The following is a 28,000-nucleotide window of genomic DNA, read 5'->3' as shown; positions in this document are numbered from 1 at the left end:
AGCCATCAGAAGTCCCTAGAGGAGACTGAATCAGCAGTGGGGAGTGGCTTTCTGAGCTCCCTGCCCATAGGCCATCTGCCACCTTAAAAAACTGAAACTTTCACAAACCCAGAACAAGAGCTAACAGTAGCAACAAGGAAGTTTAAGAGAGTCTTCTCTACCCTGAAAACAGAGCCTACCTTTAATATAAAAAAAAAAATCTAACCAATCAAAATTATCATGGAGACAAAAAGGAAGGGCAAGGCAAAGATAGAAGGGGCCTATGAAAGCAAAGTAGCTACACACAAAACTGCAAATAAAAATGGGAATTGGTCTCAGACTCTGATAGAGCTCAGAAAGGAATTTAAAAATCAAATAAGAGAGGCAAAAAAAATGGGAAAGAGAAATGACAGTAGTGCAAGAAGAAAATAACAACTTAAAAAGCAGAACTGGCCAAATGAAAAAGGTGCAAAAGCCCAAGGAAGAAAATCATTCTTTAAAAAATTAGAATTGGGCAAACAGAAGCTAAAGACTTCATGAGACATTAGGAAATAATAAAGCAAAATCAAAAGAATGAAAAAGTAGAAGAAAATATGAAATTTCATTTTTATAAAAACCTAGCCTGGAAAATATATCCAAGAGAGACAATCTATTAATCATGGAATTATCTGAAACTCATGATAAAAAAAAAAAGGCCTACACATCATATTTTACAAGAAACTATCAAAGAAAACTGCTTTGATATTCTTGAACAAGATAATTCAGTGGAAATTGAAAGAATCCACTAATTAAGGCCTGAAATAAATCCCCAAATGACAATTCCCAGGAATATCATAGTTAAACCAAGGAGTGCCTAAAGGAGAAAATAGTGCAAGAATCCAGAAAGAAACAGCTCAAACATCATGGAGCCACAGGTAGGACACTACAGGTCTTAGTAAGAACTACTAGTTCTTACATTAAAGAATCAAAAGATTTGGAATATGACATTCTAGAGGGAAAATGGATTTCATTTAATATGGAATCAGCTACTCAGCAAAATTGAGTATATTCTTGGAGAACAAAGAATTCCCTTTCACATTTACTAGTTATTTGGAAGAAACTATTTGCAGCATGCTTATGAGATTTTCAAGTGGCTCTAAAAGATCAGAGATAAAGGAAAAGGACAAAACTCTTTTTGTTGTGACATCAGTTTAGAAATTGAGGGGATGCTCATCAGTTGGGAAATGGTTAATGGGAAAAGGACAGATTTCTAAAGAACTGGAAATTGGGAGGAATGGCCAATTGTGATATGAATGTGATGGAATTCTATTGTAAGAAATATTGAGCAGGATATTTTGGGAAAATCTGGAAAGACTTCCTAATGCAAAATATAGTGAGCAGAACCAGAACACCATGCAGAGTGGCAGCAATATTATTTGGGCTATTTTTCCATGGTTGCATGACTTATTTTCTCCCCCTCCTCTCACAGAGCTGACAAGCCATTCCACTGAGTTCTACATGTACTTTTGCTCAAAACCTATTTCCATATTATTTGTATTTGTAATAGTGGTCTTTTAAAACCAAAACCCCCCAATCATATGCTCATATAAAAACATGATCAATCCTATGTTTTCCTTCTGTTTCTGCTCCCACAGTTCTTCCTCTGGATGTGGTTAGCTGCTTTCTCATAAATCCTCTGGATTGTGCTGGGTCATTATTATCTCTTTAGGGTATAAACCCAGTAGTAGTATTGCTGGATCAAAGGGCATGCAGTCTTTTAAGCCTTTTGGGCATAATTCCAAATTGCTTTCCAGAATGGTTGGATCAATTTAAAACTCTACCAGCAGTGCATTAGTGTCCCACTTTTGCCACATACCCTCCAACATTTATTATTTTCCTTTACTTTTGTATTTATCAATCTGCTAGGTGTGAGGTGATGCCTCGGAGTTGTTTTGATTTGCATTTCTCTAATCAGGCAGGATATTAAACACTTTTTTGTGTGCTTATTGATAGCTTTGATTTCATCATGTAGAAATTACCTATTCATATCCCTTGGCCATTTGTCAATTGGGGAATGACTTGATTTTTTAATAAATTTTACTTAGTTCCTTATATATTTGGGGAATTTGTCAGAGTTTTGTAATAAAATTTTTTTGCTTTCCTTCTAATTTTGGTTGCATTGGTTTTGTTTGTACAAAACCTTTTAAATTTAATATAATCAAAATCATTCATTTTACATCTTATAATATTCTCTGTCTCCTTCTTGGTCTTGCATTCCTTCCTTTCCCATAGATCTGACAGGTATACTATTCTATGTTCTAATTTATTTATAATTTCATTCTTTATATTTAAGTCATTCATCCATTTTAAATTTATTTCGGTTTAGGGTGTAAGATGTTTTTCTAAAACTGATTTTTCCCATACCGTTTTCCAATTTTCCCAGCACTTTTTGTCAAATAGTGGGTTCTTATTCCAATAGCTGGGATCTTCAGGTTTATCGAACACTAGCTTGGCAGAAATATTTTTTGGTGAACAACTGTGAATGGCCTAGTTATCCTCAGCAATGCAGTGATCCAAGACAGTCCTCACATGAGTGTGAAAAGGTAGGAAGACTGAGGGTATTTTGTCAAAACCAACGTGGTCAGCCAATTAAAATGTAAGGGGAAAAGAGGGTTACTTTTAAAAGGGTTGTACTTTATATTTTGAGTGTGGTCACCAGGAATTTAATTCATTCTAAAGAGATTTTATTTATAATTTCATTACAAAATGTAGAAAGAGTGAAGCAAGCAATCAGAGCGAGAATAAGGTAAGATATCTAGCCTCATATTTACCTCTGCATCCCCTTCTCCCTTCCCCCCTGGCAGGTAGTGAGTTTCCAGCCAGCCTTGGCAAAGCTAAGAACCTGGGGAAGCTTCTCTCAAGAGTAGGTCTTTCCTGAGGCTGGTCTCTTCAGAGAAAAACCAGCAATTAAGAGCCAGTCCAGCCTTTCACTCACCACGTGTCCAGTCAGCAGATTCTTTATCAGCCTCACCAGGAAAACAGGGTCTCAGGTCTAGTCAGCACTCCAAGGAATGAAGAATTTTTTTCTCACAGGAAGTAACAGCTCCTTTTAAAGATGCTTCCTTTGCATCACTTCCTGTATCTTTCCCTAATTTTACATCTACCAATCACAGTTGATGCCCTGCTGTAGAACTGCCCAGAAGGCGGTCAGTCGATTCTGATTCATCACCCACTATTGCCCACGTGGGTCACAGACCTCCCCCACTCAAGTGTGAATGGGGTATTTACACCTTTGGTAGTTAAATCTAAAATGGGCAGATCTTCATACTCAACTTTATGTACCGTGTTCTAAAAATAATCAGGGGTTACAATTTAATCTTCACACTCGGGAGAGTTAAGTATTTTCATTGTTATGATCAGGGGAGAGATAAGTATTTATTTTCACAATCTGGGGAGTCAAATGTAATCTTCACGTGGGTCAGGTGACAACTACAGTGCAAGCTTGTAAGGGCATTAGAAGGAATAGAGTGGGGCCAGCTAGGTGGCTTAGTGGATTGAGAGCCAGGCCTAAAGATGGGTTCCAATCTGGCCTCAAACGCTTCCTAGATGTGTGACTTTGGGCAAGTCTCATAACCCTGGCTGCTTAGCCCCTTGTCACTCTTCTGTCCTAAAAAGGAATACACGATACTGATGCTAAGAGGAGGGAGGGGCTCTTTCATTTTTATTTTTATGTAGGGTTAGAGCTCATTGACTTCTGTCCCTTGCAAACACTGAAGAAACAGCCAAGGCAGTGGGGGAGGATGTGTCTGTCCAATAGCGGCGCAACTCTTCTCCATAGAGGCAGGCCTCGTTTCCTTCTGGGTCTGCGGGGAAGGACATGTACACAGAGAGCTGGAACGAGTCAGTAAAACAGAGAAAGGAAAGCCTTTGTGTTTCAGCCACTTGAGATGTATCTCAGAGTAAATATGGCTTAAGCCCCTGGGTGGCACGGTGGATAGTTGGGAAGACTGATCTTCCCGAGTTCAGTGCTGACCTCAGACATGACCCTGGCCTAGTCACTTCACCCTGTCTGCTTCGGTTTCCTCATCTGTCCAAGAAGATGGAGAAGGGATAGCAAAGCACTCTAGCATCTTTGCCAAGAAAACCTCCAATAGGATCACAGAGTCACATACAGCTTACCGTATTAAGCAGAATGTAGTGCGGCATTTTTCCCCCCAATATGTAACTTTGAAAGTCGCGTTTGCACTATATTCGAGAATTTCCAGCTTTGAAACCATAAGTTGTGTATTGTGTGCCTCAGCTTATGTTAAAAACATGGCTGAGGGCAGCTGGGTAGCTCAGTGGATGGAGAGCCAGGCCTAGAGACGGGAGGTCCTGTGTTCAAATCTGACCTCAGACACTTCCCAGCTGCATGACCCTGGGCAAGTCACTTGACCCCCATTGCCTAGCCCTTACCTCTCTTCTGCCTTGGAGCCAATACACAGTACTGATTCCAAGATGGAAGGTGAGGGTTTAAAAAAACCCAACAACATGACTTTCTCTTGGGGCAGATGGGAAATGCCAACCAAATTTCAGTTTGTTTTGATTTTCAGTCAGATGTCACCATTAATCCTAAAGGCGCCAAATCAGTGTTGACTAAAACTACCGGAAATGAGGAAACTAGAATGAGCATGAGCCTTGTAGGCACAACTGACTTCTTACGTAGTTTTAAGGCTCAAAACATGACTTAAGGAAAAGTTACCAGCAGGAGTGATCTTTCGTGTGCAGGAAAGGGGATGGATGGATGAAGAACTTGTGTTTGATTGGTTGAAAGTGATCTGGGATGGGCGCCTGGGTGCATTGCGGGGTCAAAGAGGAATGGAGTGCTCTTACTGCTTCTGTTCAAGGATCAGCTGACTGAACGTGTGAAGAAGAGAATTGGGAAATGTGCACAGTAAAGTGCCTGCATTACTCCCGAGTTAAGAGAAAGTTGTCATTTACAAGGAGGAAATAAAACGGCTCTTCCTGAGTTACTCTTCAAAAATAGCTGGGCTCACATTGTATTGGATTATGTTGGCTTTCTGTGTGGTGAGCAAGGATTAAACTGACTCCTCTCCTATCCCTTAATAGCAGTGTTTCGTTTCTCCATCCCTTCTCTTCACGAACATGCGTAGAGCACCTACCGTGACCCAGACATTGCCCTAGGGACTAGGTGTACAATAGCAGGCACCGGGCCTTAGTGTTATGGCCAACTTTTGCAGAACATTTTTGGCTCCTTGATCATTCCTATTCTAGCCGCTTTGCTTTTGTTTATGCAGAAATGTGCATTCATGCACTCAGTTGTATACTTGATGATTGATTCTTTCCCTAAGTAATATTTCTGCCCCTGCTCTGTGCTTGGCACTGAGGTCCGAGACAAAAGAGAGATCTCTGCCCCTCCAGGAGGAAAACGGGGATTGCCGCCACGAGTGTACTCAGCGCGGCGAAAGGCTGCTCAATGTCGACTGGGGAAGGAGCATCAGAAAGTGCTGGAGCCTGAACTGAGTGTTGGGTTTGGGGCTCCGGCCAAGTGAAAATGAAATAATAGTGCCTGGCCCTTTGTAAGTGCTTGGTGAACGCTGCTCGGCCCCATGTCCCCCATGCCAAATCAGATCTGCAAGCATCAGCTACTCTCGGAACAAATTCAGTATCGATGTTGGGGAAGTTATCCAGCATCGGGAAGATTAGAGTGGGGTTGTTGACTCTATCTAGAATACTCCATAAATTGTATACATCAATGACAAGCTTTAAAAAACCATAATACAATGTCATCTACCCGGAGCTATTACGGGGCAGATTTTAATCTTTGAAGTCATGATTCAAAAAGACTTGAGAGGCGGCTAGGTGGCTCAGTGGATTGAGAGCCAGGCCTAAGAATAGGTAGTCCTGGGTTCAAACCTAGCCTCAGACATTCTTAGCTATGTGACCCTGAGCTAGTCACATAACCCCATTGCCTGGCCCTTACCGCTTTTTTGCCTTGGAACCAGTGCTTAGTATTTATTCCAAGATGGAAAGTAAGGTTTATAACAAAAAAGAAAAGACTTGAAGAGTTTGCAGTCCCTTAGGGCTGTGATGACAAACATATGTCATGTGTGCCGTTACTAGAAAGGCAGAGGAACTTGGGGCAGAGCTGCTCCCCTCCCCCTCTCCACCATGGTCAATGACACTTTTCCACATCTCCACCCCGCTGCCCAGCAGCTTTTTCCCTCCCCCTGTATGTGTGGGCAGGGTACACAGCACACGATCTCTTCAAGGTTCACCCTCCCTGTCTTAGGGTATCATTTGTGAACATAGGATTCTGGGCTGTTATTGGAATGCTGGCTCACTAAAACTTCTGGTTAATAGAATGATAAAATTTTGTTTTATTTAAGAAGTATTTCAGTTGTCTACTGTCTTTTATTTTAGGGAACCAAGGAAAGTTGTTCTTCATCGCGGTTCAACAGGCCTTGGTTTCAACATTGTAGGAGGGGAAGATGGAGAAGGAATATTCATTTCCTTTATCCTTGCTGGAGGACCTGCTGATCTTAGTGGAGAGCTCCGGAAAGGAGACCGAATCATATCGGTAGGACTTAGAAAATAAAGTTGCTCTTTTCTGGTTTTTAAGAATATTCAATGTTGTTATTAGAATATAGGACATATGTGGGCTGAGTGAAAGTTTAATGCTAAAAATTTCTTAAACAGTTCACTGAAAAGAATGATTTGTAACCATTTTGGAGTGTTGTTGTTTTTTTTTTTAACTATAACTCACATAGAATACTTTTTGGAGGGGAAGGGAAAGGGAATACACATTTATACAACCTGCTCTGTGTCAGACACTGTGCTAAACCCTTTACAAATATGGTCTCATGTGATCCTCACAACAACTTGTGCAGTAAGTGCCATTGTACCCCTATTTTGTGGTTGAGGAAACTGAGGAAGACAGGGATAAAGTGATTTTCCCTGGGACACACAACCAGGAAGTGCATGAGGAAGGCAGAATTTGAAGTTGAGTCTTCCTGGCTAGAGGTCCAGCGTTCTATGGTACAAGGTACCCCATCAGGGTTATATTTCAGTTTGATGACTTCTAAAAATTGATTTTGTGTGCAGATGTTGAAAATGTGAAGAGGAGTGATTTGGAGGAATAATGAGTTGACAAGCAAGAAACCATTGAAAGAAAAATATAATTGGTAGGAAATAGGGATTCAGGATACTAGAAATGCTCTCTGAAAATATATGCTGATGATTGTGGTTTTACCACCAAGCATCCAGAGCATTTGGACATAGGGTTGTCCTTTGATTCATGAATCCATCAATCAGCACGTGCATAAATGTGTATAATACAAAATGAAAGGAGCAGAACCAGGAGAACATTGTGAATGGTCACAGCCATATTGTACAGTGATCCACTGTGAAGTGCTTAGCTATTCTCAGCAATGCGTGGTCCAAGACAGTCTCAAAGGTCTCAAGTTGAAAAATGCCATCCCGCTCCAAAGCAAAAACTGACAGACTCTGAATGCACATTAAAGCAGACTTGTTTCACTATATTTTCTCCTTTTCCAACTCCATTAATATCTGAGTTTTCTTTCACAACATAAACAATGTTTATAACATATGTTTGTGGACACGATCACACAAGTAGAATCTAGATCAAATTGCTTCTCGTCTTTTATAAGGGACGGGAGGGAAGGTGAGATTTTAGAACTCAAAATTTCAGAAATCAAATGTTAAAAATTGTACATGTATTTAGGAAAAAATAAAACTATGTGTGTGTGTGTGTGTGTGTGTGTGTGTGTGTAAGGCACTAATAATCTAGGCACTGGGGATAAAAAGGGAAAAGTGAAACATTGCTTTTTCTCAAGGAACTTACATTCCATTTGAGAAGACAACAAGTATGCTTATAAGTGTAAAGGATAATTTTAGCGTTGTGACCTAAGCTATATTAATTAATTGGTCTCCGTGGATATCCCAAATAACCAAAAAAATTTACCTAAGTCAGTCTGGAAATTCAGGGTGATTTAAGTAATATAGTGGAAAGAAATTTAAGAAGGGAGAAGGAAAGGGTGTAGGATTTCTTCCACCTGGCTTGTGTCGGGCGGGAAGATTAGAGGCTCTAGAAGATAAAGTTTGGAGAGTAAAAGAGGAAGGAATCAACCTGAACTCCAAGAGGGCTCAGCCAAGATGCCTGAACCTGAATTAGCTCAAGGGCAAACTCACCGCCAAAACCCAGACAAGTAGCTGCCACCACGCCAAGATGTCGGAACACTTAGCACGCTGCCAGCCAGAGACACCTCTCGGGGGAAAGAGGGAGAGAGAGCAAGTGACATTCCTTTTATAGATGGCTTTATGTCACTTTCCTGCATCTCATCTGTACCAATGATAACTTAGCTTGACTTCGGACAACCCAAGGGTCTGTCTGCTGTTTCTGCACATGTCTATTGAAGGCCATTTTCTCAGATACTTAATCCTTGAGTATGGTGCAGACATTCCTGACCTTGTTAAACTAAGTAGGGTGGAGAAATGTAGAGTTCCCAAGATTTCATTCTGTTAGACCAAGTATCTCCATTGTTACTAATCAGGAAATAACTAAATCAGATCTTCTAAAGTACGGTATGAGTAGGGTGGAGTAGTTTTAAAATTCACACAAGGAAATGCTTAAATAGGCAGAAGAAATAGCAAATCATATTGGGTGATCAGATATTAGAAGCTAGATGTATTAGGAAGGGTTTTGTGTAGGAGTGAGTAAAAGGAGGAGAGACACATTATGAGAAGGAGGAGTAGGGCATGAAACTTCCTCAACCTTCCACAACAACTAAAAATAACTCTGCAGAATCTGCTAAAAGCAGCAGAAAGTGACAGGAGTCAGGAGTGAAACTGAACAGCCAGGGATAACTAGGGAGGAAGATTTCTGACTTGACTGGCCTCTAGTCCCACTGCCATAGGCCCTGGAAGCAGGAACAGAGCAAAGAGAGTGCAGTCAGCAAGGCAGGCCCTGCGACTAGGAACTTCACCATGTTTATTGAGCCCCAGAGCTTGCGTCCCCATCAATACCATTGGAATTGGCATGAGAAGGGTCCCTGGGAGTCATGTCTGCTGCAGCCTTGGGCCTCTGGAGACCCCTCACTGGCCCACAACTGGGGATTGAAGGAGTGGAACAGAGTGCACTGGTGACAGAGCCTGTAGGTAGGAGCTCAGGTCTCCCTGCTAACAAAGGAAGAGCTTTGAAGGCCTGAGGAATACAGACTTGACACTTGCCTTATCCCAGGCTGCAGCAGTCAGGGAAGGAGAACAAGGAAGGAGCACGCACTGGTGAGTGTGATTGCTGAGGAATTGTGGTTACCACAGGGGAAAGTGGACTGGCTGCTTGTAGTTACAGTGGCAGAACTGCCCCAAGGCTGGGGTTTGAACATCTAAAGTCAGTCAGGGTCTGGGGCTCGAGTGGGGGACCTGGGATTACATCAGACCCTGGATTATAAAAATTTGGAATAACTAAATAGAATCTAGAAAGATACTAAAAAAAAAACTCCAAACTCCAGAAATCTGTGGTAATAAACTCCAGCATACTAAGAACCTTGTGACTCCGGTAAAAAAACCAAAAATTAAGTCTATTGACCTGGCCACTGAAGTTTTTAATTAAAATTAAAAATAAATGAGTAAGCAAAGGAAAAGGAACCCAACTATCAATGAGTATTTTGGGGGCAGAGAAGACCTCAGGTGAAACTTGGAGGACAGTGAAATAAAAATACCTACTTCAGGAACAGCAAAGAAATATAATAAATTGTCACTGTTTCAAAAAGAACTTTTAGAAGAGCTTTAAAAAAAACTTCAAAAACCAAATGAGAGAGGTTGAGGAAAAATTAGAGAAAAAATATAAAGATCCAGAAAATACTCTATTAAAAACTAAATCAGAGAAGGGGAAATTAACAATTTCCTAAGACATAAAGGAATAATCTTACAAAATCAGAAGGATGAAATAATAGAAGAGAGTATGAATCATCTTATCACAAAAACAACTGTCCTGGAAAATAGGTCAAGGAGAGACAATATAAGAATGGTTGGACTCCCGGAAAGTTAACAATAAAAAAAAAAGAGTTTAGACACTGTAACTCCAAGAAATCATCAATAAAAACTGCCTAGAAATTGAAAGAATTCACTGATCACCACCTCAGAGAAACCCAAAGATACAAATGCACAAACAGGTCATTGCCAAGTTCAATAGCGCCTAGGTGAAGGAGAAAAAACTATGACACCCACACAAAGTCACTTAACATCTGTTTTTCTCTATTTCTTCAAGTATAAATTAGAGATATTAATAGCTCCTACTTCATTTGGTTGTTTGAGCTTCAAACGAGATAATATTTTTAAAGTGCTTAGTGTAATGTCTGACACATTAATGGGTACTTAATAAATGTTTGTTTTCTTTCTTCTTTCCTTGTCCTGGAAAAAAAAAAAATTGTCTCACACTCTTCATCTCTCACTCTCTACATTCTGGCTTCTTCCCCTCATCATTCAGCTAAAACTACCGTGTGTGGGGACATGTAGGGAAGACTAGCGCCTCTCAGGGAGAACCGCCAAGCCCTTTGGTGTCCACCTTTCACCCAGCTCTTACCTGTGGCTGCACGCAGCTGTAGCACACCCAAAAGCCACATCCTGGTCAAATCATCTTTTCAGATATGCCTAAAGCAGGCCGAGAGTAACCTGCTGGACCACAAACCTGTGAGTCAGGTGGAGCGTCTACTGCAAGCGTATGAAGACCTCCCCTAGTAGAATGGGTGGGTGAGAACAGTTTGTTCCAACAGCCATGAATGCAGCTGAAGCAGGTGCCATGGACAACTTCGGAACATGGTTAGAGATCAGAGAAGCTGAGGTCACCTGCTGCATCCCAGGCCATCTCCAGTTGTCCTGACTTTGGTCTCACCGCTGAACTTGGTTGACCGGAAGAGAGTATGAGGCTGTTGATGTTGTGCAAATCTGCCTCACTTCAGTCCAATTCACAAGCAAGTCGGGACATTACCTGATGATGTCATCGGTCCTCTTCAGAAACAGAGGATGAAAATTGCTACGCTTCCCAAAGTTACTCGTAGTCTCTTAACCTGCCAAATCCGTTGGAGCCTTCTCAGATCTTGTCCTCTGTGCCTCTCTTCAGCCTTTGTTGTTTGCCACCTCTCCTGACCTCCTCCGAGGCTTGGCACTTTCCTCCTTCCTGATTCTTTTGTTACCTTTCTGAGCAAGTCTCTGTGGGGAGATAAATGTCTACACCTTGCCCACTACCCAGGGGAACTCCTCTAGGCTCTGTTCTAGTCCCTCTTCTCCTTTTCCTTTACGGAATACTCCATACGACGGTCTTCTTTCGTTAGCATCTCGCTTAAGTGACCATATCAATTCCTGTAGGTTCAGTGCAGATTATTCAGATCTTTATATCGGGCCCTAAACTCTCTTCTGAGTTCCTTTCCTACATCATCTAAAGCTAACTGTGAGACATCTTGAGTTGCACATCCCATAGTCATCTCAAACCCTGCACGTCCGAACCAGAATCTTATCGCCACACTGTCCGCTGTTTCTTGGGAGGGTTCGCCCGTCCTCCTAGTCTTGGTATCGTTACTGAGTCTGGACTTGAGTTCTCTCCGCCTGTGCCCCCTGCCTCTGCACCTTTTATACTGACCGTTCTCTTTACTCATAACAGCCGCCAGGTTATACAGGCCCTCCCACTTCTAATATGGACTTTTGCAGTAACCTTCTCGTTGTTCTGCCTGTCCTCCGCCCAGGTGTCAGGATTGTACTCGAGCTCGATGGTCCATGTTACCTCACCTCCTTTTTTCCTCCAAGGTTAGACACATTGCTCTGTTTGCTACTTAAAGGCCTTCCCACCTTGGTCTTTTCCTACCTCTCTTGTCTGATGAAAAAAGAAACCACAAGTCCAGGGTTGGAGGTGGGTTTGAACAGCCAGATATGGACACGGCAGCCTCAGCCAATCAAGAAGCATCTGTTTAAGCCTTCTCTGTGCCAGCACTGTGAAACAAGAGTGGGGTAATGGCTTGGGAGAGCCCGTAGGTGGAAGGATTGGAGCTTATCACGAAGAGGAAGAACAGATTTGGGAGAGTTAAGGCGTCGGGAGGGATGAGATGAGAGGAGGTTGCGATCTGATCAAAAAACTTCAGTCTTCGATGGTGGAAGTAGAGCCCTTCTGAGTGATGCCGAAATCATTGGGGAACCCTCTTAGTCATAAATGGCCTGGAATGGTGGCACTTAGAGATTAGGGCAGGAGTTTGGGGGAGATAGGAGGCGGAGCCAGGGACAGATCCCGAGGAGGGAGAACGATTTGAATGTGTCATTCCAGCAGGATCTTGATTGGGTGGTCCATTTGGAAAGAAAGGAGATGTTACTGAGTGGTCTGGACATGTTATTGCTGGTGTTCTTGTGGAGAAGAAGCCATGAGGACTAGGTGATGGTACCATCAGGCGGATGCAGAACTAGTTGGATGACCACGCTCGGAGAAGTTGTTAATGGTTCAGTATAGACGTGCCTTGTTTGGCATCTCCAAGAATCTGGGCTTAGTCTACTCTACAGCTTCACATTTGTATCAGGGACTTGGATAAAGGGGTTGATGGCACAGAGAGACAACAGCCTGAGAGGGAGAGTGAAGGCAGTGCATGACAGCTAAGATCCAACAACTAAGTCAAGCCTTGAGCTAAATCATGTTTAGTCCAGTCCAACTCTTCATGGGGTCCAACATGACCCCTTTTGGGGTTTTCTCAGCAAAGATGCTGGAGCAATTTGCCATTTCCTTCCCTGATTCACTTTATAGATGTGGAAACTGAGGCAAACAGGGGTAAGTGTCTTGCCCAGAGTCACCTAGCTAGTAAGTGTCTGAATCCAGATTGGAACTCAGGTCATCCTGACTCCAGGCCCAGCGCTCTGTGCACTTTTCCACCAACTGCCCTGAGCTAAATTTAGTAAGATAAAATTCAATGGGGATAAGCATGAAGTCTGGAACTTGGATACAAAGTATCAAATTCAGTGTCTTTGTATCCTTGGTGCCTGGCACATAGTAGGCACTCAGTGAATGCTTCCTGGCTGTTGACATGTTTTCCAAAAGTAGTCATTGAATGGAATCCCTGTTTGTTCTCATTCCTTTAGTGCCATCGTTCCAGCCTCCTCAGCTCTCAGTTTTCATCCCCTTGTCTTAGAGCATCTCTCTCTCTCTCTCTCCAAATTTAGGGTCCAGTGAGCCTGCCAGATCTGCATGGGGGGGGGGGGGGTTGTCCCTATCATTGATCAGAGTGAAGAACCCAAAGACAGGCCCAGATTCTTGGGACGCTGTGTCCAAGACCTCCACACCTGGTGATGATTGTTGACATTGGTCCCATCTGAATCTACCTCTGACTTGTGCAAGATTGTATGAAAAACTTGGTCAAATTCTTTGAGCAGTATCTCTTATCATGTGTCTTATGATGGCATTGTCCCTGTTGGCCAGGGTCATCCTTGCGAATGAAAGATCAAACTTTTTTTCAGTCCTCAAACTTCAGAGAAAGAAAGACATAGCCTTGTAAAGTCTTCTTGTTTGGGAACTGGGAAGAAAAGGAAGGCAGAAGAAATGGAGAAGTAATAAGATGCGAAAGAGAGATTTGTTTTCTAAAAGACTTTAGATTAGTGAATAGTTTAGTGTGCTGACAAAACAAAACTTCAAAGGATTTGGGGCAGTTGTTCTCCTATTTTTCCAACTTTATTGAAAGTTGAGGGATAAGGCAAGGGGGAACAAACAACATAAAAGGTGGCAACTTAGAAATGAATGGTTTGGAGTTTAGAGTGACAGTACCACAGTGTTGCTTAATTCCCAGTTAGGAAATGTTTCCTGTGGATAAAATGAAACGGCTTCTCATCACTGGCTATTCAAAAGTACCTCTTCCTCTGATACCCAGTAGTTACTATTATTGCCTCTCAGATGAGATCTGTTGTTTGATTTACAGGTCAATAGTGTTGATCTCAGAACGGCCACACACGAGCAGGCAGCAGCAGCTCTGAAGAATGCTGGCCAAGCTGTCACGATCATTGCACAGTATCGTCCTGAAGGTAAAACACTGCCCATTTTCTTTCTTCTTTTTTAATTTGAAAAATGTTATTTAATTAATTGATTTAGAATATTTTTCCTTGGTTACATGGTTCATGTTCTTTCCCTCCCCTCCTCCTACTCGACTCCTGTAGCCAACGAGCAACTCCACTGGGTTTTTTACATGTGTCATTGATCAAGACCTATTTCCATATTGTTAATATTTGCAATATTGTTTAGAGTCTACATCCCCAATTCTATCCCCATTGACCCATGTGATCAAGCAGTTGTTTTTTCTCCTGTGTTTCTACTCCCACAGTTCTTTCTCTAAATGTGGAGAGCATTCTTTGTCCTGGATCATTGCATTGCTACTAGTAGAGAAGTCCATTACATTTGATTGTGCTACAATGTATCCATCTCTGGATACAACCTGGTTCTACTCATTTCACTCTGCATCAGTTCCTGGAGGTCTTTCCAATTCACGTGGATGGAATCCCTCCAGTTCATAAAAACTGCTCATTTTCAAGCATGGCATTAAATAAGAATTGGCAAAGTAGAAACAAAATGATCGCTTTTTGCACATATGATGATTTAGTTGAAGACCCTTAAAGAGACGGAATTTAATTGGAAAAATTAATTAATAAATGGAGCAAAGTTGTGGGACATAAAATCTATCCACAGATATTATCAGCATTTCTGTATAATTTAAACAAAATGCAATAAGAAGAAATGGAAAAAGCCTTCCATTTCAGATAACAGAATGTATAAAATATTCAGGCATCTCTACCAATATACACAGGAATAAACAATACAACCATAAAACATTTTTCAGAAATAAAGATAAACCTAAATAATTAGAACAATATTAATTCAAGGGTAGGTTGTTCATGGGTAGGTTGAACCAATATAGTAAAAATGACAATAAATTTGCTTATTTGGTGTCATATAAATAATACAATCATAGAATTATTTCATGGAGTTAGAAAAAAATGAGAACATTTATCTGGAGGCAAAAAAGAGGTTAAGAATGCCAATGAAAGCCTGGAGTCAGGAGAACCTGGATTCAAATTTGACCTCAGATATTTCTTAGCTTTGTGACGCTAGGCACATAGGCAAGTCATTTAATCCCCAATGCCTAGCCCTTACCACTCTTCTACCTTAGAATTGATCATTTTCAAGGAAATTAGTGAGGGAAAAGAGAAGGCCTATTCATATCATATTTCAAGCTCTGCCACAACACAGTACTTAACAAAACAATTTGTACTGGTCAAAAATAGAGAGATCAGGCAGTGGAACAACTTAGGCACACAATGTACTGAAGCAAATGAAAGGAATAGCGTGGTGTCCGGCAAGCCTGACGACTTCAGTTACAGGAGTGAGACTCACCATTTGACAAAAACTGCTGGGAAAACACAAAAGCAGTCTGTCAGAAAATGAGTATAAACCAGCATCTCCTACTGCATACCACAATAAACACAAATTGGTACATAACATAGCTCTAAAAAGAGATACCACAAGAAGATTTGGGGAACAAGGAAGGAATACCTCCCAGATCTATTGCTAGAGATAAGAGGGGACAGTTTTGATCATATGTAATCTTTTTTTTTTTTTAAATATATTTTATTTGATCATTTCCAAGCCATATGTAATCTTAAAGTTGTTACAGAAACAAAGCTGAGAACAAGCTTCTGCTACAAGTTTCTCTTCTCAGGGGCTTAATTCCAGGACATATAAGGAACATGCAGTGTCTCAGCGTTAAAGCTGTTTCCCATTAGATAAATGGTCAAAGTTGGCAAATAGGTGATTCACAAAGGAAGAAGTCTGAGCTTTCAACAGCCACATGGAGAAAAAGCTCCATGTAACTAAATGCAAATTAAAGCAGATCTCCAATCCTGCCACAAGCCCACTAGATTGACTAAGATGACCAAAAAAAAGGAAAATCACAAACACGGGAGGAGCAGCAAGAATACAGACATGCCAGTTCTTAGTTGTTGAAGCTAAGAACTGGCCCCTCTGTTCTAGAGAACACCTTTGAACCTTGCTCCGAAAGGCACTAAATTGGGCCCATGCTTTGACCCAACAATCCCACTACTGTACCTGTATTTCAAATAGATCAAAGATAGAGGAAAAGGACCACATGAGAACAGAAGCCTGGAGGGGCCAAAGGTTCCGACATATTGGAGAATGGTTCAACATTGTGGAATAGAATGAAATATTCATGGTCCGTAAGATATAATGAGATGGACAGTTTCAGAAGAACCTGGAAAGACTTCACTTCACCAAGGCTGACTTAATGCAGAGACAACAGCATCATAAAGGAAAGGTCTCCAAGCACTTATGAAGCTGCAGGTCAGTCTGTTGCTGTCCTAAAGAGGGGCAAAAACAGCTCCTGCCCTCCAGAAGGTCTCCTTATGATGGGGGAGACAGCATGCAGACAACAAATAGTCTAGGAAATGGATACAGGATAAGCTGCATTTCTCAAAGAAAAGGCCCAGGAAGGACCTGCTGCAGGAGGTGGAACATGAACTGAGTCTCAGAGGAAGCCAGGAGACTGTGGAGAGGGAGAAGAGAATATTCCTCCTGGCCCAGGGCTTTGGGGGATGAACAATAGAAAAGCCAATGTGGGTAAATTGTGGAATGCCCAGAGGAGGCTAAAGTGTGAGGAGATTGGAAAGATGGGGCAAGGGTGAAGAGCTTTGAAAAGCAAACAGGGCATCTTTCAGACTGGATCCTGGAGTTTACAGGAAGCCATCTTCTTTTTAATGATTATTTTCAATGACTTGGTCTTATTTCCCTCTCTTACTTTCCCCTCTCCTCCAGAAGACTAGAGGAAAAGAAAACCAAAGCCCTTGACCAATTAAGTGTAGTTGGGCCAAACTGCCTAATCTACAAACTGGCAAAACATGGAACCTCTGGAGTTTAATGAGGAGAGGAGAGAAATGGGCAAACCCATTCTCTGAGGAGATGTGTTAAGTAAGGAGTTGAAGAGGTTGCATTGGAGTGGGGGGAGACGTGAGGCCAGGAGACAACACCACCCCCAACTTCCCCCAGCCCAGGGTGAAGTCATCAGGGGATGAGGTCAAGAGGACCCAAGTCATAGGAGAAGAGGAAGGCATGTAAGAAATGTGACAGTGGGAGAACCACTAGCTTGGCTTGGTTTTGTAGGTGGTGTGAGAGTCAGAACTTGAGGCCTCCTGGGTTGTGAACTTGGGGGACCAAAGTTTGGGGTGCTCCTGGAGATGATAGGGAATCACTGCAATGTATTGGGTGGAAGTTGGAGAGCGTCAGGCCTGCCTTTAGGAGCTGAGTACAGAATGGACTGGAGGAGAGAGACCTCCTCTCTCCCCCAGCAGCTATCACACTATTCCAGGTGTGAGGTGATAGGGGCTTGCACCAGGTTGGGGGTAGGAGCAGAGGAGAGAAGGGGGCATGTCCAAGAGATGACACAGAGATGAAATTGCTAGGCCTTGGCACCAGCTTTGATCTAGGAAGGAGACAGAAGAGTTGAGGAGTCCCCAGCTGTGAGCTTCTTATTGGGAAATTCAGGCTTAATTTGAAGAAAATTGGACCATATCACCTAAATAAGATCCCTTATGAAAATGAAGTGGAGGTGAAGAATAGAGGTAAGGGATCAGATCTGACAGACAGAGGGCCTGAAGAATTATGGGCAGACGCTAGCAGTAGTGTGCAGGAGGCAGCGACAAAACACCTCCCACAGAACAAGGAGAGCAAGAAAGCCAAAAGGCTCCCTGCCTGACAGAAAAGAGAGAGGAGGAGTTTTTCTGAAATGAGCTATGCCAAGAAATAGAAGAGAACAATAGAATGGGGAAAATGAGATCTCCCCAGGACAGCTAGAGGTAGCAAGGGAGCGTGCAGAAGTAGAGATGATGAAAGATCAAAATGATGGGGACTTAATAGAAGCAGAAGAGATGAAGAAGTGGTGACAAGAATATACCCAGGAACCCCCCAAGTAAAGATCTTGACATCCCCAGTAACATCTAGTGTGGCCGCTGATCCAGAGCCACAAGTGGAGAATGAAGTCAGGTGGGCCTTAGGAAGGACGCCCCGTGAACAGCGAATCTACTTGAGGTGACGGGATTCCAGCTCAGCTATTTAAAACCCTAAACGATGATGCTGTCATGGTGCTCTGCTCAGTATGCCAGCAAATTTGGAAAATTCAGCTGTGGCCCCTGGATTGGAACAGTTCAATTTCTGTCCCAGGCCTAAAGAAGGTTCAAATTCCCAACCAATTGTGCTCATTTCATATGCCAGCGAGGTTGCTTAAGATTCAGCAAACCAGGCTCAGCTACATGTGAGCTGCTTTGGAAGAGGTCGAGACCAAATTGCCAGGATTCCCTAGATTATGGAGAAAGCAAGGGCGTTCCAAAAAAGCCTCTGCCTGTGTGGACCACAATAAAAGGAAACCAGAGCAGCCGGTCATCTTCCTAAGGAACCTGTAGGCAGGCCTAGAGGCGACAGCTAGACCCAAACATGGAACAGCAGATTGCTTTAAGATTGGTGAAGGAGAAACCCCAAGGCTATATGCTGTCACCTTCTCTAACCGATGTGCAGAGGCTCTCCTGCAAAATGCCGGTCTGGATGAAAAAGTCCCCAGAAGAAGTCTCGGCGATTTCAGATGTGTAGACGATACCGCTCTGATGGCAGAAAGCGACGAAGAATCTGAATGCCTTTTGATAAGCGTGTAAGAGCTGGTTTGAAGTTTGACGGAAAAACACCAAGATCCGTCCGGGCACTGGTGCCGTCACTGCCTAGCAAAGAGAGGGAGAAGAAATGGAAGCAGGGTCCGACTTGTGTACTCTTGGATCACTGAAGATGGTGACTGCAGCCATGACATTAGGACTCCTCCTCCTTGGAAGGAAAGCTGTGGCCAGTCCGGACAGCATACGAACAAGCGGACATCACCTTGCTGACAAAGGTCTGTAGAGTCAAAGCTAGGGTTTTTCCAGAAGCGATGTATGGCTGTGAGCGTTGGACCACGGGGAAAGCTGCTGAGCTCCACAGCATCAGCACTTTCCAGTTGTGGGGCTGAAGACTCCTGAGAGTCCCTTGGACAGAGAGCAAGAAGATCAAGCAGTCAGGACTCAACAGAAATAAATCTCTGGAAGTCAAATACTGAAGCGGAAGCTGAAATACTTTGTCCACATGATGAGAAGACAGGACTCGTTGGAAAAGACCCTGATGTGGGGCAAGGAGGGAGGCAGAAGAAGAAGTGGAGAGTGATAGAGAGTGTCGTGGGAGCAATGAGCTCGGACAGACTTCTGGAGATAGTGGAAGACAGAAGGGCCTGGGTATGGTACGGTCCTTGGGGTCGCAGCATGCCTGAGACATGCCTGAGCAACAAGAGCAGCAAAAGCACAGCGACATCTCTTCCATTCTCTGGCCGAAGAATGAGGTAGCTGTACACACCGAAGTGCCTGGGTTCATGGCAGATTGAGCCTGTAAATTATTAGTTGTAACAGCTCCTAGTAAAAGCTGCTAATGCCCATCTGAAGTAGGTCCTGTAACTCTCTGAGTCCTCTTGGTTGCCTTCTGTGCGGCCTATTTTGGTGTGAGCATGATCCTCGCTGATGTTGCAGACTAGCTATTAGACCCGTCCAGAAAAATCTAAACCGGTCCCCAATGGGCCTGGCTGTGTTTTACAGCCGACGTGAGATGGAACTCTTAGCCTCCAGAGATACCTCCTGTTCGGTTTATTCTTCTGAGATGTATTTTAACAACTTGCAGATAAACCAAGAGCCGGCTCCGACAAATAAGGAAAACCCTGGTCTTTGTGACCCCACAGACCATAACATACCCAGGCCCTTCTGTCCTCCACGACCTCTCTTGTGGTATTTCGAGGTAGGAAGGTCAAGTGGTTCTTAGGGATGCTAGCAAATGTGATCACCCAAAATCAGAGACCGCAGAGGGTCCTGAACATGGGAGCTCTCCTCCCGGGGGATTGCCTCAGTGTTGAACTGGTCCTCATTGCTGCTAGAAAACATGCTCTACCCGAGATCTGTTCTCTGTAGTTTATCTGAATGACCCCCGAGCTCCCAGCAAACTAGGATTCTTCTCAGGGGTAGCTCTTGGGAATTTCGTGAGCAAGCCTAACTCTCATGGAAACTTAGCCCACACTTGTCTGACCATTCGTGTATTTTTGCCTTTCTGTCTCCATGAGCCCTTCCAGATAGTTAGCTAGCACCCAGCCTTGTCTCTGTGTAAACAGCTTTTGTCTCATTAGGAGCATCTGCTGGGAGCATCCCCCGAAGAGAGCCATTTACCCACCCACACCTGATCATCTTGACTGAAAGCCTGGGGGGGGAGGGAGGAAGCAGCCTTTATTAGCTGGTAATTTTAGACTCCCAGGGGCTGGCCGATATATCCGTGGCGTTTCGGGGGAAGGGAACAAGTGTTTATTAAGCACCTACTACAGACAGTTCTTGCTTTACACAACTTTGACTTTCCAGAAGAATTCTAAGACGTCCATGAGCAAATTCACATTACAGGAAAGGTCTGTGGACCAGTCCTCTTCTGTAGGTCTGTGCCTGCTAGAGTACGTGCCAGGCACTGGGTAAGGTACTAGAGACTAAAGAAATTCATGTGAACAGGCAAAAAACACACCTGGCCGCAGAGCTCACACTCTAATGGCAGGAGACAAGCCACGTAGGGCCAGGGACAGACAAACCAGCCACAGGAGAGAGGGAAAGGAGGTTTCCTGTAGAAGGTCATGCCAGACTCAACCAAATCAGGAAACCACCATTAGTCTTATCAAGGTTGTCTATTTGTTAACCTGGGGCTGTGCTCCTGGCCACAAGTTTGACACTCCCCTCCCTCCCCCCACATCTCCAGGAAAGATAGAATGTTAGCTGGGCCATGAAGGAAGCAAGGGCCAGAGAGGAGGAGGAGGAGGAAGGGGATTCCAGGCCGGGGGGACAGCCAAGAGATAGGCTCTGAGGCAAAAGATGGAAGAGACCACTCTGGTAACCAGACAGCTGGTTTGACGGGATCAGAATACAAGAACAGAAAACTCATTTTTTCCTTCCTAACAATAGAATATAGTCGTTTCGAAGCAAAGATCCATGACTTACGGGAACAAATGATGAACAGCAGCATCAGCTCCGGATCCGGTTCCCTCAGAACCAGCCAGAAGCGATCCCTCTATGTCAGGCAAGTATCCCATCTCCTCTCCTCATTTACATAGAAGGGGCATCTCAGATGACCCATTCTTTCCTGTCTATATGAGCTCCAGTCAATTTTACCTTGCAAAACTTAGCAGGGTCCCAGCTTCATGAGGCAACAAAGACACATCAAGCAAATGGCTCTCTTTATAACTGACTTCCTGTTTTGGGTTTATGTAAACCAAAGTTCCTGCATCCTGAGGTTCTCTTTCTGCATAACCAGCTTCCTTTTCCTCATCATCCAGGATCAGGCCAGTGGAAGTAGGCAGGGCTCCAGTGGGGAGGGGCTTCTTCTGGAGGTCCTCAGCTGATCTAAAGGCAACGGAGCACCTCTGGGGCCTATTCATTGAGATAGCAACCCCCATTGAATCCGTGACTCTTGTGTGCCATCTGAGAATGCAAACATGAGACATTACCTGCCCTCAAGGAGCTAACAATTCAAATGCAGATGAGAGCGTGTACCTGTATCTGAAAAAACCTATCCAGGGACATTTGCAGGGTGGGTGATGGCAACTGGGAAATCAGGAAGGGCTTCACGAAGAAGGATGTATTGGGCAGAAAAGAAATTTGAGCATAAGGATGGCTTGGAGTGGGGAGACTGGTGACAGCAGGACCCAGTAGGATCTTACTGCAGTGGTTCAGTGCCAGGTTAAAAAGGAATGGATGCAGGGAATGAATGGTGTTTAGTCAAGGTCATAGACCTGAGTGAGTGGGAAGGTGGTGGTGCCCTCCATGGAAATAGGAAGCAGAAGGAGAGGGGAGTTCTGTTTTGGATCTCTCAGGTTTGAAGCACCTCTGGTACATCCAGGAGGCCATTTCTAATGGAGTCTGGAGCTCTGGAGAGACATGAGGGATAGGACCTGGATGTCTGAGGGGCCTCTGCACCCAAAGACCATTTGTACTCCAAGCGCCCATAAGGGCATTGAGCCTCAGTAGTACTCAGACAGCTAGCAAGGAAACGAGAGTATTGGCAACAGAAGAGGTCATAGAGCTTCTTCCTGCCCAGTAAGGTCAAGGAAGGAGGAGGACTGAGCAAAGACTGCCTAAACTGTCAATTCAGAGCTTTCTGGGAGCTTTGGAGAGATTTTGTGTCCTTTGAGTCATGGGCTGGCAAGGATTGGAAAGGAAGAGAGGGGAGAGAAAAATGGAGGCAGGATGGGTATAAAAGTCAGGCAAAAGATAGAATGACAGCCAAAAAGGTGACAAAATTGAAGATGAGAGAAGGAAGTGACAGGATGGATGGGGAGAGGTTGGGCTCCTCAGAGACTGCAGTGAAATTCTGTTGGGTCATCTCTTTGGGTTACTTTGATCCCCTGCTCAGACATGTGCAAACTGTATGAGTTTCAGACTTCTAGAGGGAAATTTAAATTCTCTTAGAGGGAATAGAGTCAGGAGACCTGGGTTCAAATCCTGTCTCATATACCCAGGAATCCTGTAACCATCAATTGAGCCTCTCCAAACTTTAGTTTCTCCTTCTGTAAAATGGAGTTTCTAATCCCCAAAGCCCTTCCCCATGGTTGTTTGAGAGAAACTCCCATGCAGTGATAGTGACAATCTCAAGCATTTCTAATGTTTGACATGGGTCCTCTCTCTGGAGCTTCACCAACATTCTTGGGAGCAGGTGCCTGGCCAATGGTTGGGAAAAGATCAGAAGACAGAAGCTTGTGCCTTCTGGTCTAAGACTGGACTCACTGAGCCATACTGCCTGTTTTTTAATAAGAGTGGGTTGAGGGAATGAGTGACATGGTCTTCTAAAGCCCTGGGCAGACTTTAGCCCTAAAGGGGAAAATAAGATGGAAGGAAATAGGCAGTAATTATAACTGAATGTGAATAGGGTGAACTTTCCCATAAAAAAGGAAGAAGATGGCGGAGTAGATTAAAAACCCAAATCCTACAATATACTGTCTGCAAGAAACAAATTTAAATCGGGTTGAGACAATAAAAGTAAAGGGACTGAAAAAAACATTAAAAGTAAGGGCCTGGAGCATAATCCAGACCATAATCCATAAATGCTTCAAGCCAAAGTGAAAAAACAGGGGTGGCGATCATGATTTCAGATAAAGCAGAAGTAAAAACTAATCTAATCAAAAGAGATTCGGAAAGAATTTACATCTTGATGAAAGGTGCCATACACAATGAAATAGTATCAATATTAAACCTATGGCATAGCATTCAGATTCCTAAAGGAGAAATTATAAGAGTGACAGGAGGAAATAGCAAAATAAAACTTTACTAGTGGGGAACCTCAGCTAATAAATCCAAACCAAAAATAAATAAAGAAATTAAGGAGATAAATAAAACTTTGGGAAAGTTACGTATAATGGACCTCTGGAGAAAACTGAATGGGAATAGAAAGAAATGTACTTTTCTCCTTGGCATCACATGGTGCCTCCACAAAATTGACCATATAATAGGCACAAAAACCTCACAATCCAAATGTGGAAAAGCCAAAATATTAAGTACATCCTTTCAGACCATAATGCACTAAAAATTACATTAAGCAAAAGGCAGTAGAAAGACTAAGAATCTTTTCCTAAAAAAAAATGGGTCAGAGAACAAATCACAGACCTCAGCTCCATTGAAATGGCATCCCCCTCTGTGTTCTCCAGGAATTTGTGTTCCTTTGCTGGTGTTATTTTGCTCTTTCCTTCCTAATCTTTCTTTTTGAATATAATCTTTGGAGATGCTTTGCAGAGCTCTGGTTGTCCTGAGTTGGTTAATAAAAATGTATCAAGCCAAAGGTGAACTTTTCTAAAGCCACATACATTGGGGCCACTCACTGCTGCCATTGGAATGATCGCTTTGTGAGCTCCTTCAGACAGTTCCTCTTGCCCCTTTCACTTTCTCTGCGCCCTGGCCAATGCCTGTGCTTACATGGTACCTCTGTGTCCACACTGAGGAGGGTGAAAGGAAAGCTTCCCCCAAGATTCAGCTGTCCAAAGACAGTTGTTGAAAACAATATGATTTTCAACCAGCTGGAGCTAGGCACAAGTTGCTACAAGTTGGGGTGATGATGGGACAACTCCAAAGACAGCTGTCCAAAAGCTTTTCCCTTTTTAAAGAATAAAAATCCTTTCTTTGGTTCATGATGGAGAAAGTCCCCCCTGCTGGCCCTTCCATGCCACTGGGACCTTTGAGCACAGTGAGTGGTGGAGGGAGGTTTGGGAATCAAGTGAACATGGCCCATTCTACTCAGAGTTGGCTGTCAAAGGGGAGGTGAAAGGCCAGCTACTGAGGGGGTTGTTGTCCAAACCTCGACGGTCACTGAATTATGAGGTGACTCTTGGGTAAAGAGGATGTGGACGAGACCTCAGCTGATCTCAAGCAAAAGCAAAACCCACGCCACCAGGAAGAAGAATGAGATACATGCCAATTGTCTTGCAGATGTTAGAAAATGACCCTGGTTTACCCTCGTCCTTCGGGGCCCTGTAGACATGCTTATGGTTTTTCTCTTGGGATTCCTCAAAGGAATGGCTAATTCTGACTCCCAGGTGGGCTGGGGAGGGAGAGTGGAATTCTCAATGCCCGGATGTTTTAACACAGGAAGAAAACCCATTTATGAACAATATCTGTATATAAATGCATGTATGCCTGTATATGTGTGTATATCAAATTCTCTAGCCAAGAGCACAGACTCACTCACAATCCTGAGTGAAGAAATTACGAAATTCTGAAAAGCAAAAGTCTATACTTAGGCACGTAATTAGGGGTATGGAACTGGAAAGCAGACGTTAGGGGACACATCGCCACGGTTGCGCTTTGCTGGCCTCTTTTCCAAGTCCTTCATCCCAGATGACCCTGGTTTGATTCATGGGCCTTATCTGCTCTTTCTGGTTGACTTGACATGGAACTTCTCTTCTAAATCTTAGAGCCCTTTTTGATTATGACAAGACTAAAGACAGTGGCCTTCCTAGTCAAGGACTGAATTTCAAATTTGGAGACATCCTCCACGTCATCAATGCTTCCGACGATGAATGGTGGCAAGCCAGGCAGGTGACCCCAGACGGCGAGAGTGGTGAAATCGGTGTGATTCCCAGTAAACGAAGGTACTTTTATTTAGGTTGAGTCTTGGGAATGTCTATAGATTGAAGTTGACTGCCATGAGCAGCAAATAAAGCTCTTAATCCCCATTTCAATTTTCCTTTTGAATTGATGATTTCCTTAGAAGCCAACATGCCTTTCTAGGTACCATGGCAATAAGCACTCTCTTGGAAGGTTTGGTAGCTCCAGCAGCAGTTACTTGGACTGTCGAAGCCATTGGAGTCAAGGGGGTTAGGTAACTTGCTCTTGAGCTTCGAGCAGTTAGAAAAGGGAGGAGAAAGCCTTGGTAGAGCCCTGCCCTTTAGGAGCTTACATGCACACATTCCCACATGTGTTCGCATACCTTCATTTGCCTGTGTAATCTGAGGTTTCGGTACTCATTGCCAACAGACTCAGTGAAAATGGGTGGTCCCTTCAGTGATAGAGAGTGCAGTCAGCCAGTCAATAGACGTTTCAGTGCCTACCATATTCCAGGTACTGTGTCAAGGGCTGGGGATGTGACAAGAGACGGCCCCTGCCCCTCAAGGAGCTCAGTTTAATTGAAGAGTCAGAAGCAAACAAGTATCATCTGCAAACAAGGGAAATAGCAAATATTGGAAAGAGAAAAAAAGATTGGAAAAATCTTCCCGTTGAAGGTCAGATTTTAGTTGGGAATTCAAGAAGCCAAGGAGGTCAGTAGTTAATGCAGAGGAGGGAAAGCCTTTCGGGGTTGGAGGATGGCCCGAGAGACTGCCTGGAGCTGAGAGATGGAGAGTCTTGTTTGTGGGAGAGCTGGGAGGCCAGGTCACTGGGTCAAAAAGTACCTGTGGGGAAGTCAGGTGTGAGGAGTCTGGAGAGAGGTAGGAGGGAGCCAGGTCAGGAAGTCAAACAGAACATTTTCTGTCTGATCCAGGAGAAGATTGGGAGCCCCTGGGGCCGGGGCCGGGGGCATAGACCTTTTCCTTAGGACGGATCAGAGGCGGGCAGACCCACCTATTGGAATAGTCCGGGTGTGAGGTGGTTGAGGACCTGTGCCAGGAGGATGGCAGTGTCAGGAGAGAAGGGAAGAGTATGGGCAAGATAGTAAAAGGAACAATTGGCAAGCAGCTAGATATGAGGGAATGGGAGGTCATCAAGGATGCAGGCTAACCTTTAGGTCCGTTCTAAGGGCCTGGGGGAAAGATGCTGAATTCAGTTCTACTCCTGCTGAGCTTCCGACGTCTACCAGACATCCAATCCGAGATGTCTCAAAAGCAGTTGGAGATAGGAGGCTTCAGGTCAACAGAGCTCTTAGGGCAGGACAGGAGATGGTCATTGAACCCTTGGAGGCTGAGGAGATCACCCAGTGAGGTAGGATAGGAGAGAAGAGGGCCCAGGTCAGAACACCCGCGGTTGGTGGATGCAGATCCAACAAAGGGCACAGAGAAGGAGCAGTCAGAAATGGAGGAGGACAGCCAGGAGAATGGCGTGTCCTGAGAACTGAGCAATAAGAGAGCGTCAAGGAGGATCAAGATGGAGAAAAGGCCAGGAGTCAGGCCAGGAATGGAATGAAGGATGACATCAGAAACCAGATTGTAAGGGGTTAAAGTAGGGGGTGGCACCTAGTGTAGCTGCCTCTTCTAGGAGTTTAGCCACAGGGGGCCGTGGTTAGCAGGGAGAGAAGGGCCAAGTGAAGGTTTTATCTGTTTGGGGGACATATGGCCATTGCTTGTGGGGACTGGCGTGGGGAGAGTGAAGGTAGCTGAGAGGGATGGCAGGGAAGGTGACCTGTTGGAGGAACTGAGGTGGTCAGTTCCTCCTCATGGGAGATAGGAGTAAAGAAGGAGAGGGCAGCCGAGGGAGAGAGGCACGGGGGAAGCTCACAGCAAAAGGGCTTCATTTTTTTCTCTGAATTGTGAGGCAAGACTCGGCTGAGAGTGGGGGTCCATCCAACATGCCAGAGGGCCTCCTTTCTACTTTTTTTTTGATACTGTGAAGCCATCAGCCCTCGAGGATCTTTTCACCTTCACCGAGTGATTAGCCCACCCTCTTTTTGAGAACACCCTTAGCTTCCCTGTTCCTGTTCAGTCCTTGCTTTAATAATGCCTCACTACAAGACTAGTGTCAGAAAGGTGAGAGCTCTGAAGTCCCCCCAATGATGTTAAGTTTCCCAGAGGTGCCTGCTGCATGACCGTGGGTCTCAGGAGTCGGTAACCTGCTGGTCATCCACCCACAAGAGCATTAGAGCTTTTCAGTGATCGCCTTCCAGGACAAGTAAGCAGCTTTAGATGAGAGAAATGATACTTTGTGGCTTGATGGAGATGCCCAGCCTGCAAACTGACTGGTACCTTTGTGCCTCCAAGAAGGGATGATGGAGGAGGAAGGCTCACCTGGAGCAGAGCCTTAGGAGAAAGGATTAGACCAGACACCAAAGAGGGTGAGGCGGAGAGACAGAGGATTGGAAAGGATTACTAGGGAGCAGTGAGGGTCCAGCTGGACTTAATCAAGAAAAGAACAACACTTCTTTCATTTAAATTATTTTGCTTAAAGGCTTAGATGTTATCATTAACAATTTGGATCACATCATTGGGGAAATGGCTATCCGTTGAGGTCGTGGCTTTGGTGATCTTCCACGTGACACCATTAGGGACGTGTGAGATTCAGTTGTGGTGTTTTGGTCTTTGGCAGAGTTGAGAAGAAAGAACGAGCACGGTTAAAAACAGTGAAATTCAATTCTAAAACAAGAGGAGATAAAGGGGTAAGTGTGACATCTTGACATTTTAAGTGACATGACTCTGAATAACAATGGTTGTCTATTATTTTG

The 28,000-nt window shown here is 44.0% G+C and overlaps 1 protein-coding gene across 17 annotated transcripts in view; it reads left to right on the top strand.

Annotated features, from left to right (window-relative positions):
- Positions 1-28,000, top strand: part of DLG1 (discs large MAGUK scaffold protein 1) — a 244,764-nt gene that overhangs the window by 194,962 nt on the left and 21,802 nt on the right. For all 17 annotated transcript variants that reach the window (XM_056808371.1, XM_056808368.1, XM_056808367.1 and 14 more), the window contains 5 exons: positions 6,382-6,538; positions 13,920-14,022; positions 21,052-21,166; positions 25,047-25,223; positions 27,865-27,934. In XM_056808371.1, the coding sequence (XP_056664349.1) occupies positions 6,382-6,538; positions 13,920-14,022; positions 21,052-21,166; positions 25,047-25,223; positions 27,865-27,934 (622 nt within the window). The remainder of the gene's footprint in view (positions 1-6,381; positions 6,539-13,919; positions 14,023-21,051; positions 21,167-25,046; positions 25,224-27,864; positions 27,935-28,000) is intronic.

Source organism: Monodelphis domestica, chromosome 8 (assembly GCF_027887165.1).
Source record: "Monodelphis domestica isolate mMonDom1 chromosome 8, mMonDom1.pri, whole genome shotgun sequence".
Lineage (NCBI taxonomy): Eukaryota > Metazoa > Chordata > Mammalia > Didelphimorphia > Didelphidae > Monodelphis > Monodelphis domestica.
Note: the sequence above shows the minus strand (reverse complement) of the source record. Positions and strands in the feature narration are given on the sequence as shown.